The following is a 16,487-nucleotide window of genomic DNA, read 5'->3' as shown; positions in this document are numbered from 1 at the left end:
CCCCCCGTCCCCCCCCCCTGTTTTCGGGAGGACCACAGCCCCGTGCAGTGTTAAGGGGGCCCCACACAGGCTGAATTGCCCTGGGCCCTGCACCCTAGGGCCGGCTCTGATGATCTGAGATCTTTGCAACTAAGGAATTGTTCTTATTTTTGTGTAGTTTAAAAAAAAATTAGTGAAAACTGAGATCTGGTATTTTCCATCAGTGCCTTGTGTCTAATGAGGAACACTTTGAATCTAAGAAGGTTGAGGACCACTGGTCTAGTGATTCCTTTGCCCTTATAGTTCTAGGAAACAAATCTTTCATTTATCACTTCCTTGCTTTCTTGCAGGTCAATGTGGGACTCTCTAACCTCGTTCATACACAACTAACTGAATGATGAAAAAACAGGCTAATTGGCCATCTTTTTTGCATCCTTACCTCAAACTGGCTTCCTATAAATGTTTTCCGTATCTCCAGTCCAGCTTTTTCCGTGAGGCATGGACTCTTCCCATGACCCATGAGGCATTCTCATAGGTCCTGTCAGTTATGATGGTTTGCTGTTGCTGCCCTGCACTGTCTTTAAGCCTACTTTCTTTGACTGTGCATATTGTGGGCTGCAGTTGTGCAACAAAACCTACCTATGTACAAACTTGCTTGGGAGTCTTAGGGTTATATGGAGAATATTGTCAGTATTAGCTCTTCAGGATAAAGTTGTCCTTATGCTCAACAGTCTCTGTTGGAGTCTGTTTTTTGGAGTCACCAGCTCAAAATCATGACCACATAGTTCACTACAAGTGCAAAGTTTTTTTATTACCCAATGTGAAATGGTCTGCCACTTCTCTGCTTCTGGCCAGATAACATGTCACAAGGGATTATGGGCTCTTTAGAGTTTGAAATGCAAAGCTGTAAGCAGGTTGGACATTTCAAACCCACTAATTCATTGTGTACATTCAGACTAAGCCAAAACAGCAAATATCCTGCCTTGTGCTTGAACTTTTCTGCTTCCTTGTTCCCTAAACAAATCTATTAGACCGATTGTAGGACCACAAGGGTTTCATTCAGTAAAGGGTAGCATCCATATCATGAGTCCATAACTGTTACCCTGAAATAGCCAGAGCTTTGTCACTGGAAGTAGAAACCCACTTTTTCCCCCCCTTGGCCCAGTGACCATTCCAGCATGAGGACAACTAAAGTTTAGTTGCAAGGCTTGATTCACTATCACTCTCTTTAAGTCAAAACCTATCAAGTTTATGGCCCTGCATAAACTATAGGAAAATGTAGTGAGATTTTTATTAAGAGCTGTTTAAAAATATATTACAATATTCATATATTACAATATTCCCTTTAGCAGAAGCTGAAAGAAAACAACAGTTGACTGCTGCAAAGTAATTTAAATTCCGCAACAAAGACCCCCCCCCCAGGCTGCCATGGCTGCCTCTGCTTCCCCATGCTACCTGCTGCCCAGAGCAGCGAAGCAGGAGGAGGAGCCACTGGAGACAGGGAGAGTCAAGTAGTACCTGGGCGGCTGCAGAAGCTGCAGTAGCAGCCCCACGGGGAAGCTGTGCATGCTGGCCCCCCGGCCAGGGCTGGGGTGGTGCCATTGGTGGGAATGGGGCAAGTATAGGAAGGAGTACTGGACAGGAGCGGGCAGGATTCACCCCCATGTGGAGCACTATTGGGGCATCTGTGGCTCAGATGGTGTTGGGGGGGAAGAGGGAAGGTGGCACCTACACTGCACTGCCTGAGCGAACTCTGCTGCATCTTTAATGACCGCAGGTTGGCAACAAGTTTTTGCTGCTGAGTGTGCAACAGGGCACCTGTTAGTGTAGTTGAAAATGATACATATACAAGGATGCTAAAATAGTGTCTCTTGGGATAGCGGATAGCAGCTACTGAACATAATAGTGGAAAGCAGAGGGCTGTGGTTTCCACTTTGCAGATAAGGCTTTAGGATATAGGGGCGAGCACAAGTGCTCTTTGGCTCTTTAGTACGTTGCATCAGTGTAAACATTCAAGCTGTTAAGCACAAATACTTCCCTCTTCTCTAGTGTTTCCTGTATTCCCAATCTTTTGCAAATCTTATAATAGTCCCTGAAGTAGCACGGGAAGATCCTGTTTTCTAGCATTGTGGAGAAAAGCTTGAAAATATGAACCCTGAACTCTGAAGATAAATATGCCACATTTGGCTTTAAACATTGGATTTTAAAAACAACTCTGATTTCAGGAGGCATTGATGAAACACCTTTGCATGATTGAGGTTGATGGTACTACAGTTTTCTTATGTGAAGAAGGCAGAGTGGCATTGTGAAAATGGGCCAGATTGGGAATTTACCTTGGTCTTTTAATGACTGCAGGTGGGCAACTTGTTTGCATACTCATCTGTCACAGTCCTAAAATTTACTCATGACTATTTTTTAAATATGTCAACAAAAGATTTTCTTACGCCTGCTGAATACTTGTCTTTTTGTGGAATGTAAAGTGGTACTGTGCTGCCCCCAAAACTTGTGTGGGCTCAGCCATATGCGTGTTACAAGTAGAGTTTTAACTTAACTAGATACGAGGAAGAAGACTCCATATTTTACTCCCCAAGTTCTAAGAATCCTTAACTGTAACTATAACTGCAGCACAAGACATTCTCTAAAATCTGTTCCACCTTTCTTTTCACAAATAACTTCTCTTCACCTTACTCAGTCAGATAGCTATATGTGTGCATCCATGCATTTGTATTCTGTGGTTGCATTTCCCTTCCTTCCCCTTCCAGATGACTATAGTTTCTAAGACAACTGTTCTTCCTTCAGTTCCTCACCCATTAACCAGTGCAAAAGGGTATATTTACTGACTGTATTCAGTATTAGTGTAAAACTTGAGTTTCTGATTTACTTTTTGCATTTGGATAGCACATAGCCTTGATGCTGAGCCTGCAACGGGCGGGGAGGAGGGGGGCACTGAGGTTGGGAGTTGAGAGTGTGCTCTACCTTTTCTAACTATGGGAAAAACTGTACTGGCATCTAAAACAGTGGCAGCTGCTCCCATATGCAGTGTCTGTGCAGGTAGCTTAATTTTGCCAGTGGGAATATGCTTATTGACATAGAGGAAAAAACTATGTTTTATAAACTTTGGATATTGAGTTGCTTTCAAGTCCTCCATAAGGATTTGCCAAACATGGGCTTTGCATGAAAATTGCAGTAAGCCTCTTTATTCCTATTTATACTCCAGTAAGAGCAGAGCTCTTAAGGGAAAGTGTCACTTTCCACTGTGTTATAGTATCACCAGATATGTGAGGAGGGCCATTAGAGAATAGTATGAAATTTCAGCTTGTTAGAATTTTATTTTGTGTATACCGTGTGCTTGAGGGAAGTGAACTTTTAGAAAAGAACTAGTGGCATTAATGCCGTTTCAGATTTCAAGCACAAACATCCTAGGACAGTGGTGTCCATCCATTTTGCGCTGCAGGCTGGATGTACAGTGCCAGGTTGGTCCTAGAGCCTGATCTCGGTCCATGGGAGTGGCTCGCCTTGGGACTCATCTTGGCACACAACAGTAGCCCACCCAGGACTTAATCCAGGGCTTGGAAATTTGGCAGTGGAAAGCAGTGGCATTGCTTCTCTGCCACCAGACCTTGGGGAGTCTTGTGGGTCAGATCTGGCCTGCAGATCAGGGACTGAGCACCCCTGTCACAAGAGGATAGGACAAATTTTTGGAGGAAAGGTGTGCATCAGTAGCTGTTAAGCATGAGAGTTAGGGGCTACAGCCTCTGAATTGGAACTTCTTAGACCAGAGGTAGGCATGTGTGAAGGCATTTTGCTTGGCATGTGTGCCTTGAGGTTGGATGGTGGGGGAGCCGCAAGGGGACCTATCCTTGTTGTGGCAGTGAAGCCTTGGCCCCTTCCCTGCTGTTTGCCTCAAGGCATGCATGCATCTACCACAGGCACCAAGCCAGGCTGGGGCTCCATGGACCCTGGTGCAGCTGCTTGCAGTCTCCCTGCTGCCTGGATTCTGTGGCGGGCATGTGCACCTTGGCAGACTTCAGGGAAGGGGCTGTGGCTGTGCTACCACAACAAGATTTGGGCCTTTTTGGGCTCCTCTACCATCCACCCTGCCAACACCTTACAAGTCCAGGTTGTGAGTATTTTTGGCTCTGCCTAAATCCTGCTCTAGACCTTAAATACTGGAGGTTGAAAGTGAGAGAGGACCAGTGGAAACATCCTGAGTCATACCCTGTTCATTCTCCCTTGCAGCACTCTCTGCCACTGTGTGAAATAGGATACAGGTTTCCTGCAATTTATGCAGGTTCTTTATATGTGAATTAGCTCTTATGCGATGAGCATATTTAGACCCATAATTTGTTGTATGCAAGGACAATTTTCTCTTATGTGATCAGCATAGATGACCCCCTGCCCAAACTGGTAAGTCTGTGGGGGGAGGGGAAAGAGCCATGGCCCCACTCACCCCAGCCCAGGCTGCAGTGGCCCCGGGAGCAGCCAACACCAGCTTCCTGCACCAGGGCACAGTGCAGCCTAGGAGCAGAAGTGAGTGGGGACAGGCAGAGCATGGTACAGCTCAGTGGCTGTAGGTAGCTGGTGCTGGCTGCTCCCGGGGCCACTGCAGCCTGGGCTGGGGTGAGTGCCGCTCTGTTTCCTCTGCTTTGCTGCCTTGTGCAGCCCTGGGAGTGGCATCCCTCCCTCCTTCCCTCCCTCACCGCCATGGGAACCTATCCCTATTTGTTACATTGTAAAGTGGGTTCGCTTTATGCAAATTTGATTTATGCACCTTTCTCCGGGAACGCATGAATCGAAGGAAACCTGTATTGGGTAAGATGGTTCTGTGGTCTGACCCTGTAAATGGTAGTTTTTATGTCCTAATTCAACACAAAGAGGAACGGTCTACAAATTGGGGTGAGGAAAATTTTATTTTGTTCAGATAGTGAGATGGAAGAATTTGACTTGAGGGAAAACTAGCAAAAGTATTTACACATTCCACCCACACTTGCTCTTAAATGGTGTTTATTCATTACTATACTTATGAGCCTCACAACAAGAATAAACATGTATTTTAATGGTTTCTGTGTTGCATAAGCATGATCCAATTTAGTGGATATTTTCCACTCTAAAACAAGATGCTCTAAATCTTGCCTATAAATGTGTTTTATATAGTTGGTGTATGGATGAAAATAGGGCTTTAGGGATCCTAAGATCAACTTTTATATCTTTCCTAGGAAACTTTAAAACTGTCAGTTATTCCCTTCTAAATTAAAGAAAGATTCTAAGCTTGCACCTTGATATCAGTATCCTAAAGAGACAATAAACCTGTTGGAGCTTCTTTTTTGGCTTTATTTTTCCCGTCTTATACCTGGTTCACCTGTCTAGTGTTGTAACGGACTGTGGAAATTATATATATGTATATATGCGTATGTATATGTGTATGTTTATGTAGATGTGTATATATATGTGTGTATTTAGAAACTTTCCTGCCTTAATCTTTTTCTGAAAAGCATGTAGTAGTTCTGCAAGGTATTGTCAGCATCAGGTTCAACTACCTAGGAATTCTTTCTGGTAAAAGAAAAAGATTAAATTAGAAAAAATGAAGCTGGCTGAAGCCTTGACCTATACCCAGGAAAATTAAATTACCTCCTCAGCATGTTCTTGATGAGCAGTATTTCCTCATTTGGCTTCAGGGTTTTAAAACAAAATTTTGTAGTACGGGAAGAGGTACAGACAGAATAAACTTGGAAATCTTGTATTAATGAACAAACAATAAATATTGGCTAAGACCATTATTGGGAAGGATTGACAATAGCCCTAAGTAAGTGTCTTCCTCAGTCTGAACTTCTTGGAGGGTTTTAACTGAAACAGGTTCAGCTGTTTTTGACAAAGAGATTAGGAAAAATATTGTTTGCCTATAAAGAAAATGTTTCTGACAACAGTAGTTCTAGAGCAGGGTCTGGCACAGGTGCCAGACCATGGTACCTGAAGGCATTTTACTTGGCAGGGTGTGTCAGGGCAGATGGTGGGGAAGGGGCCTGCGCGGCCACAACAAAGATCGGGCCCCTTGCAGCTCCTCCACTATCTGGCCCTGGCATACCAACATCTTACAAGTCAGGGTTGCAGGTGTTTTTGGCATTCTGCCCAAAAACATTGCAGATTCTTGTTCTAGAGTGGAGAAAAGGAGTCAGGGAAATACTCTTTGATCATCTGCATGATGTTTGGCCTAATGTGGCCAAGTTTGGAGCCTCTTTCTCAAAAACCTGTGCTCCATAAATGTTTGGCATGTTGAATTCCAAAGTTACTGTGTGCAGTGAGCATACTGCCACTGGAGGTGGAATACGTATAGGAGCAGGCGGGTATGAACAAGAGCAGAAGGTCTCAAACACTGTGAGGAGCAAAGTGATGATATTAGAGCATACTGTCTGCCAGAACTTGACATTGAACTTGAGAGTCCAGAGATTTTCCATCCTTTACTGTCAAGCAAATGGCTGCTTGAGAGCTGTGTTTCATCTCCTTCTAGTGCTTAGCCTACACAAGGGTGGAAGCAGTAGGTTGTTATCCTGCTCCTGTTAGCTTGAAGAGTTGTCTGTGTTCTTGAACACAAATCCAGACCTTGTTGGGGTTTGACACACAATGTTATTTTTTCTCAAATTAAAACTTTTCTTCACTAAAGCAAACATGGAAAAACTTCATGTTTTGGGCATGTTGCATTTCATTTTTAAATGATTTTGCTTTGGGCGCTTGTAAGAAAATTGGAAGAAACACAGGCCTAGGTTCCCAAATTAGAGGTTTAGGTAGTGTCATTTGCACTCTTGCGCAACAGGTCCATGGTTAAGAGTACTTATCTAGGATGTGAAAGATCAAAATTCAGTTCTCACCTCTGTGTTAAGGGCATGTGGACGTGCATCTATCTCCCAAGAGTGTGCTCTGACTCTTAATTTACAGGCTCGTGTGCACATATGTATGTATGTAGTTGAGTGATATTACTTTCAAATTCTCTTGTTTTGAAGGTGTGTAGGTTGTAGCCGTGTTGATCTAAGGCAGGGGTGGGCAAAATGCGGCCTGGGGGCCGGATGCGGCCTACCAGCCCATTCTATCCGGCCCGCAGGGCCCCTAAAAAATTTAGAAAAGGAATATTTATCGGCCCTGGGCTGCCTGTCAGGTGGCCCTTGATGGCTTGCCAAAACTCAGTAAGCGTCCCTCTGCCCAAAATAATTGCCCGCCCCTGAGACACAGGCAAAGAACCTTGTCTGCCTTCTGTTTTGAAGCCATTTCACTTTGTGTAATACAAAGCCAGCCTGGAAGGTCTGTCATCTGGGAGATGAGAACCTGCAGGGGGGCACACCATGCCACTTCATTTCCTCTTTGGATTCTGGCCTGGGACTTGTGGCCAATCAGTCGGGACCACGCAATGGAATCCTGTAGAGTCCAGGTCATAGTCACCCTAACTACTGTAGGCACTGTTTAACAAACCACTGTTGATTTCTAAGCTTGTTTTTGGTTTATCAGTGAATCAGGATGGGTTTTTAACCAGTTTTCATCTTTCTTGATGTGAGAGTCAGATCTTTTGATCACCTAAATCTTTTTTTTTTTTTTTTTTAAGTTCCCCTTTTTCCTCTTTTTTTTTTTTTTTTTAAGTTCCCCATTTTCCTTTACATTTTTTGCCTATTTCCTTTTCACTTTGGGAAAATGTATCCTTTTGTAGGGTGTGTCTGTATGTCCTCCATATTGGATGTAATTGGGTCATGATGACTGGTTTTTAGGTAGCTCAACTCATGATTTACTGCTGCCTACCTGAGGCATCAACATATGTTTCCAAAAATGAAGCCCTCTGCAACAGTCTTTTTTACACATGATAGGCAAGTGCTTTATTGAGTAATCCTTGCTCTTCGGTTTGATTTGGTGATCAGTGACAGAGCCTCAGCTGTTGATTAGCCTTGCTAGGACTTGAGTGGTGAGCCAACTGATGCATGCATCTTCAGAAAGTCACCTTCAGAAAAAAAAGGTGCCATTCTGATCTCTTTCACTGCTCCCTTCTTCCCTCCCCCCACCGTTTTTTGTTGTTTTTTTTTAATGGATCCTTGTTGTAGGAGGGCCACTGGTATTTGGATAAAATATCTCATTAACCAAATAGTGGCAGTGATTCCGCAAACCTCTCACAAAAGTTAAAAATCCAATGAGAATGTGGCCCACAAGGAGGGGTCTAGGGCATGAGTTTAAAAATTGTTTCTAGAATAAGGAACTAGCTTATATTATAAACATGGTGCATCTACTGCCTTTTATAATGTGGCTTCTGTGAGCTGCCAAATTGAATTTCTTTGCCTGTTTACAAAGAATTCATCCAACTTAAATTAGGGTTATTTTCTAACTTGAGCCTGTTTTTTCATAACTTCTTTGAAATGAGGGTGTTTTCCTTCTTTTAAAAAATATTTTCAAACTTTGAATAATTATGTGCTTTGATTTAAGTGTTTCTGAACTCTTTGCTGTTTTGAAATGATAGGTGTTCTCACCCACAACCTCCACAGCTTTTTATTTTAGCTTGGCTGGGGGCTCTCCCATTTATTTTTGGAGCTCTTCCATCTGTTTTCCGCTGTGACAACTCTTTTTATCTCAAGAAGGTGGAGACATTTGTACAAAAGTTTTGGTATACAACAGCCCAGTAGGATGAACAAAACCCGAGACACTCTAACTCTCTCTCTGTCTCTTCTGAGCAATGATATGCCACCTGGACACACTATAATTACCTCTTGTGTATGTGATTTCAAATATTTGCTTTTTGTATCTTAAAATACTAAACCTGCCTGTTTTGCAAATGAAGTTTCAGTCCTCGTCTTAAACAAGCAGTTTAATGTGTTTAGAAGACTCCTTCATTTAAATAAAAAAGGAAGGTCTCAGATGATAAGCAATGCTAAGCTGAGATATTGTTTAGGGAGTTTTTGTTTTATAACTCAGATATCTAAGTACTCAACCTGCTTTTGTAAATTATTTTTCCTCTTGTATGCCACACTAAGTCTTCACTGGGAAGGACAACCTATAAATCTAATAAATTTAAATGATCAGGACAGTATAATGGTGGAAAAGGAAGAAGCTCTTAAAGAAGTTTTGGTCACTGGACAAAGATAACAAAGTGCTGAAAGTTTGCTATTTTAAAAAGCATGACAGAAAACTGTATACCTGAGTTCCAGTCTGCTCAGAAATGAGCATTACCATCATGTAAATCGGGAAATTTGCTATTGTAGAAGAGCTAATCTGTCGGGTGTGGGAAGGGAAGGGTGCCGGGGTGGGGGGGGCGGAATATGTTGTAAATGTCCTTTACTTGAAAAGAAAAGAAGTCTGTAAGTAGATGCCAATGTGTCTGGTTTGTCACCTTTACATCAAAGCTTAAAGGAGCTATTGTTTAAATTTCTTTTTAGGCTAACCTTTCATCCTCTGACAGGACTTTTGTATATTTTGGTGACACAGTAGTGTCCATTCAGTGTTCCCTTCCCATTTGGGCAGCCCCACTAGTGGTGTGGCTGCAGTGGGAACACTAGGTGGCAAGGCTTTTGTAGCTGTAGGTGTATGAGACCACCATCACTTAAACCTGTTTTGGCTAGGGTTCCATTAATCTAGAAAATATTCATGGTGACCTTTAGAATTTTTTTCCTAACATATTTAAACACTAATAAAAACTTTCTTTGTATCCTCAGCCCATCAGCCATGGGTCCCTCCCAAATATCTTTTGGTTTCCCTTTTCTAGCATTTCCAGTTGATCTCACTATTATTGGAGCTGAAGTGTCAGCAGGTGGAAAATCCTTGCCAAGCTAGCGTAATGTGGAAACAGCTAGGTACTTTGCTACTCTGGAGATTCCAAGAGGTAATGTTTTCTACCTATCCATACCGTCTTCTAGGAAATTGCCATAAATTAATGTGTTTACGTGTGTAAATCTTGGCAAAACAAACATTGTTATGTGGAAGGTTGCACTCTTCTGACTACAAATTCAAGGCAGGAATTCAGTGCTTCTGTGCGTCTGGAAGTTGTCTGAGCTATACAGATATTTGCTTTTAGGATCTTGACACAAGCAAGCCAATTGACCTAAGGTTTTCAGATGCTGTCACAATCAGCCTTCAAAGGAAGGATTAGCAATAATTCTGTAAATGACTGGATGATATGTAAGCAAGAAAGTAATGGTTTGTGTTATCAGCAGGGATCCTGGTTTTCCCTGATTAAAAAAAATAAATCACAAATTCTCTGATTAAAACCCCAAAATCTGCCATTCAAATGAAACACCACAATATATATTATCAGTTGAACACAATGTTTTATTGATATATTTACAATTTTAAAGCAATTTGGAAGCCTACCAGTGCCTCAGTCACTGTAATAAAATACATTCTAAATACCTATAAATTTTGGTATTTGATTTTGGGTTTTTTATCATGAAAAATCAGAGCTCCTCCTGTCCCCTTAGCTCACCAGGATATAGGTCCAGGCCCCTCATTCTCAAGCCACAGCCCAACTCCTTCCCTACGGAGGCATCAATTCCACCCTCCAGCCAGCCTGCAGAGAGCTCTTTGCAAAAGAGTCTGTGGGTTTCTGCGTTAAAATGAAAAATCCGTGTCTTTCTTGAGCAAAAGGGAAAAAATCTGCATTTTTTTCCATTTTTCCGTGGGAAACAGAAAACCCGCATCCTGGTTATCAGTGATTAAGCATCACTGTTTCAGTTTGAGCTTAATAAAATAACATTAAAACTGGTTCATTTAATGCATTCATTCACTTTTAGAAACAGAATTTAAGTGACAAAACCTGAAGAAAATTTATTTCCAGAGGAAAGGTTTAAAAGGTCACTCACTTTAGTTTACGGCTGTAAAGGAATGGATGCAAGACCACTGTCACTAATTTAAGATTCTCAGTACAGCAAATGTACTAAAGCAGGCGTTGGTAACCTATAGCCCATAGGCCAGATGTGGCAATATGCAAGCAGCAGCCTGTGTACCAGCCTTGTGAAGGGGCTGTGTTAAGCCAGCTGTTGCCACCGCAGCTGAGGGTTGCTCTCATGTATGCCCAGATGGCTCTGCTTACCCTTGCCACTAAATTAGCTGTTCTCTTTGGCATTGTCCACAGGTTTTGGTAAGCAGAGGTTACAATAAAGGGGTTCAGGAAACCAGCCCTTGGCACAGAGCAGGGAGAGGTAGGATACTGCAAAGATCATAGGTGTCCTGGAATGGCATCCATGATGCAGGTGCCAGCCACACCAGCACTCACACTACTATCATTATCAGTGGCATGACTCTTCCATCGATAGACAGTGATCTAACTTTTCTCAGTGCAGGCCAGACCTAGGAAGAACTTGTGATATTTTTTCAGTTGTTTCTTCAACCTCACTTCTCAAAGCAGTACAGACAATCCCATTGTTTTTTTTTTCCTGCCAACATGCTGAGCTAGTTTTGCTAATTGCTCAAAATCCACAGTATATTCAAGAGTAGTTGGATTGTATCACTGGAATCATAGTAAAGAACCTAGTAAAAGTGGAGTGGGGGTAATGTTGGAATGGTTGAGCAGCAAAGAGCCTCTAGATCTGTAGGGAAGCCTAATAAGAGAAATTTGGGCGTTGGAAAGAGAACAAGGGAAAGGACAAAGGAAAAGGGATAGGGTAAAAGATGCAGGAAGGAAAAAAAAGAAAGAAAAATGGGTTGAGAAGAAGAATGAGAAGGATAAGGAAGGAGATATGAGAGAAGAAAGCAGCAATGTGTAGGGGGCTAGAGAGAGTAAAACTAGAGTTTCATGATCAGATGCTGCCTCTACTCCAGTATACCATGAAGCATCAAATCCTGGGTAGGCCATAAGAGCCTGGTAGATAGTTGTGTAGAGCAGGGGAGTACATGGTGAATCTAGCTGTGAGCTAGCATGTGAAGAGTTGCCCCAGGGAAAGTTGGCAAGCCCAATCTGAGTTCTATTTGTCTGAAGAGAAAGGACAGATAAAAGGTTTGAGCATAACAAATTTGAAAATGAAAACCTTGCTAGATTCTACAATTATAGTGATGGCTGCAATTTTGGCTCTTTCTGAACTGTTATTAGAAAATAATTTGTATTTCACACCTTAACACATTCAAAAAATTGTTAAGACATACACGTTGCTGAGACTTTCTAAAAGTCGTTTAAGCGTGAATAAAAGTCTTTATATGCCTAGGTCTTAGGTGTCTAAAACTAGCCATTTATTTAAAAAAAACTAGTCCATTGCACATATGGAGCTTATAGTTGAAAAAAGCATGTGGTGTATGTTCCTCACTGAGCAACTTGTGTGGTAACAGCTTCTTATTGGAACTGACAAATTATTAAAATCAGCTCTGGGACCACACCCTAATTAGAATTAGGGATAGGACAAATGTATTTGTAGTGTGGCAGGTCTAAGTTTTCTAAGTAATGTTCAGAAAGAAGAGAGATTTGAAAGATGTGTTTGCTGTCCTGTCTGTAACTACTAGGCTACAAGATAGTGGGCTCAGGTTTTGATTGAAACTTGTAGAAACCTGTGTCCACCCGAGGCTCAGGAACTTGCCCTGAAGCAGAGAAGTGGGAAAGTTTGATGTGGAAAAAGTGAGTGGGGCAGAAGGAGGTGATTTTTTGGTATGCAAGAGGCACTGATAAGTAGGGGGGGACTTTTCAGGTTCACTAGAAGGCTTTATGTTTATTCTAGGAAACTTTTTCTTAATTCTCCCCTTCTTACTTTAAGCAGCTAGCACAAAACTTACTCAAAAGTTGACATAACACACTGGTAGACCTCAAACACCTGGATTAGTTGGAAAGTTATGCATGAGATAAAAGTTTAATGCAGACTGCTTTTGTTGCTTAATGGCAGGTACACAGTTGTTTATGGCCTGTGGATATAATTCAGTGTTTAAATACTTCTGTGGAGATGTATTTAGATGAATGTCTGCGTTTATCTATGGACTAACATTGGATAATTGTTTGGAGTTAATGGTGTTCAGAACAAAATGAATTCATAAAATGTTTATGATCTCTAGTGGATTTCTGGCTTATAAGTCATTTAATGCACACTAGTATAAAGGCAGGTTATAAACATATATGTTAACCTAATAAATGTTTTGTAAGTCTTTAGATTCTGACTTCATGTAGAATGGTTCACAGAAAACTCTGAAAGCTCATTCTTTCTCTTGTTTGTTTTTTCTCTTCTTTATGATTCTGCAGGCCGTGGTGATGGCAGGCTGTCCGTTCCCCCCCGTAGGGGCGAGTGGAGGAGTGGGCCCATTTTCCCCCCTTCCCTCCCCTGACCCAACGAGAGGTGGGGGGACACGGAGCTGCTGGGCCCCAACCAAAGCTGGGACGGGGGGCACGGTGGCGGTGCTTTGCCGCCACTTGCCATGGGCCCAGCCCCGAAGCGGCGGAGGCAAAGGTGGGGGGAGCAGGCCCGCTTGCCCCCTCCCCGACTGGACGAGAAGTGGGGGTGGGGCCAGATGCGGTACTCTGTCCCTGCACACCTTGACAGCAGGGAGCATGCTGCCACCACTGCCGGGCCCTAACAAAAGCCAGCTGGGGCGTGCACGGTGATGGTGCCTTGCTGCCAGTGCCGCCACGCCCTGCCAACAGCTGGGAGGGAGGAAAGGGAGTGGGGAGGGGAGGCAGGTGGACGTGGGCTGGGCAGACCCGGAGTGTGGGGGTGGGGGGGAGAGGGAACAAAGTTACTATCCAGATCACAGATGCCTATTTAAAATTCATCTGGGGGTTACTAAACCTGGATGGTTAAGAACAGAGGGAAAAAAAACTGATGCTAACTGTATTTTTGTTAGAATTAAAAATGGCTAACAAGATATTTTTTGCATTGTTTTAAGAATGACTGACTTCTTTTTTTTCTCCATGTTTAATAAAGGTGCGCGGGCTGGGAGTGACCCGAGTCCTTTTTCGTGCTGCACGCGGGCTGTGGCCAGCAGCCCGGGCACGCCGGGTTGGAGAGGGAAGGCCGTCGAGCTGGAATTAGGCACAAACGCTTAGCGGTAGTTTTAAAGATTGTTTACTTACACCGAGATGGCAGTGATGTAGGCTGGAAAACTTGCTTGAGTTGTGGTTACAGACAGACAACAAAACAAATCATTGACCACAAGATGAACATGAGCCTGCAATGCGATGCGGCGGCTAGTAAAGTGACCAAAACACTGGCTTGCATCCATAGATGCTTCTCAAGCAAATCCCGGGACGTCATTCTCCCCCTGTACTCGGCCTTAGTGAGGCCGCAGCTGGAGTACTGCTTCCAGTTTTGGGCTCCACAATTCAAAAAGGATGTGGAGAAGCTTGAGAGAGTCCAGAGAAGAGCCACGTGCATGATCAGAGGTCAGGGAAGCAGACCCTACGATGACAGGCTGAGAGCCCTGGGGCTCTTTAGCCTGAAAAAGCGCAGGCTCAGGGGTGATCTGATGGCCACCTACAAGTTTATCAGGGGTGACCACCAGCATCTGGGGGAACGTTTGTTCACCAGAGCGCCCCAAGGAATGACGAGGTCGAATGGTCACAAACTACTTCAAGATCGTTTCAGGCTGGACATAAGGAAGAATTTCTTTACTGTCCGAGCCCCCAAGGTCTGGAACAGCCTGCCACCTGAGGTGGTTCAAGAGCCTTCATTGAACACCTTCAAGATGAAACTGGATGCTTATCTTGCTGGGATCCTATGACCCCAGCTGACTTCCTGCCCTTTGGGCGGGGGGCTGGACTCGATGATCTTCCGAGGTCCCTTCCAGCCCTGATGTCTATGAAATATGCTAAATGAGTACATGCATAAATATACTGATCTGGAACTATATCAAATAAATCAGCAGACCTATGACTGTAAGCTTCTCGGGGCATGGAGGTGGGGGCGCATCACGTGTCTGAACAGTGCTTAGCACTGCAGTGCTAACTCAGGCTCTGTGTTAAGTGGACAAATAGCAATGTTTGAATTTTGGACATAATCCCATTTGTTTTCTGGGAAAAAACACAAACATCAGATTTACCTGACGTTCTTCTTGTTCGTGGAGTCCTCCAACTTGGGCGGAAACCACTCAAGCCTCTTATACGGCTAGCAAGCCAATCACTAGCCGCCACGTGTGAATAATTTAGAACTGGCCAATAATGGGACTCGAATTAGCATACAAATGGCGGGAACTCTTTGCAACGAGCATTTCTGTGCTGCAACAAAGAAATGCACCCTGCAAAGAAAGCTTCAAATTGGTGGGAAATTTTCCCTTGCACCGGGGTTCTCTTTTGCAGCAGAAAACTCCACCGTGCAAAGAAGCTGTAATTTAGCGGGGACAATTTAGCAGTGCCTAAGCACACAAAAACAAAAATCAAACCTTTTGGGTTGTGACATCCCCCCTTGCTGAAGGCATAGCTAAATTAGACCGCGCACTCGTCACTCGAGTTATTAAGAGCTCTTACTACGGGTTGCTGAACCAAACGAGTAAACACAAAATTTGCTAACATAAGAAGTTCGTTCTCTAGAGATCGAATCAAATAATAACCAACACAAATACATATACACATAATCAGATTCATAACAAAGAACTGCACGATTAGGGCTTCAGTGGGCGTCATGGCGAAGTTATGTGTCAGGCCTTCACTTCTCGGTGATGTTATTCTTCTTAGGGCTTCTTTTCGCCACGCACTTTGAGTTCCGGATCTATAAACAAAACTTTCAAAAAATAAGTTAACGTATCTCAAAGATATTTACAACATTTCCATGGAACTATGCTATCATTTCTAAAACATATAATACAAGTGTTTGCTACTTTAATTTACCCTTTCTTACACGCTCAACTAGACGGTTAGTTAAGCTCAAACTCTGCGGGCATGAGTCCCAGCCATGAGACTATAGCCTCGTTAGACTTCATTTTAGATTTCCTGTATAGCTGCTGTAACTCTGTCCAAGCACGAATACGACTGATGGCAGCATCTCGTGCATCAGTTACTGGGTTGATCGTTGCTATAGGACGAGCTGGTCTTTTAGGAGTCGATGTTGTTACAGGCTGGACTACTACTGTGGGAGTCACCGCTGCTGTTACTGTTTCAGGCAGGAGGGGCAGATGCGCGCCTCCGCTCGATTCTCCCTTTCGTTGGCAGGAGGGCGTGGTCGGCAGAGGAGGCACCGCGTCGCTGGGCAGGGTTGCCGGAGACGACGCTGCGTCGATGGGCGGAATCTCTGGCCGAACTCTCGCGGGTTCCTCCGAAGCTCCACCCTTCTTTTCCGGTTTTTTCACGCGGTTTCCCTCTTGCTCGGCGCCATCTTGTCGTGGCGTTCCAGGATCTCTTTTCTCAGCCGCTTTTTTGACCGCTTGAACGGCCATACGCAGCTGGGCTGTTAAACTTAAATTCTTCATCATTAAATTAGTAATTGTACGGAGAGTTGTACTCAATTCTCCCCCCTTGTCGTACCGTGGGGCCACCCTCTCATCCACGGCGCGCTCCTCCATCTCCAGATCTTTGCGGAGCTTGGATGGAAGCTCGCGACCCCTTAATCTAGCCGCCATGAGGGAGGGAACCGGCCGATTGGCTCCGGGTT

At 43.7% G+C, this 16,487-nt stretch overlaps 1 protein-coding gene across 3 annotated transcripts in view; it reads left to right on the top strand.

The window, feature by feature from the left end:
• Positions 1–16,487, top strand: part of PPP1R14C (protein phosphatase 1 regulatory inhibitor subunit 14C) — a 121,484-nt gene that overhangs the window by 87,462 nt on the left and 17,535 nt on the right. Inside the window, exon 1 of one of the 3 annotated variants that reach the window (XM_025213426.1) lies at positions 9,252–9,820. The exons of the other annotated variants lie outside the window; for them this stretch is intronic. Within the exon in view, the coding sequence (XP_025069211.1) occupies positions 9,776–9,820 (45 nt within the window). The 5' untranslated portion in view covers positions 9,252–9,775. Of the gene's footprint in view, positions 1–9,251; positions 9,821–16,487 lie in introns of those variants that run through there. 3 annotated transcript variants of the gene reach the window in all.

This window comes from Alligator sinensis, unplaced genomic scaffold, assembly GCF_000455745.1.
Source record: "Alligator sinensis unplaced genomic scaffold, ASM45574v1 scaffold608_2, whole genome shotgun sequence".
NCBI classification, from domain to species: domain Eukaryota; kingdom Metazoa; phylum Chordata; order Crocodylia; family Alligatoridae; genus Alligator; species Alligator sinensis.
The sequence above is the reverse complement of the archived record's forward strand: the minus strand, read 5'-3'. Positions and strand labels throughout refer to the sequence as shown.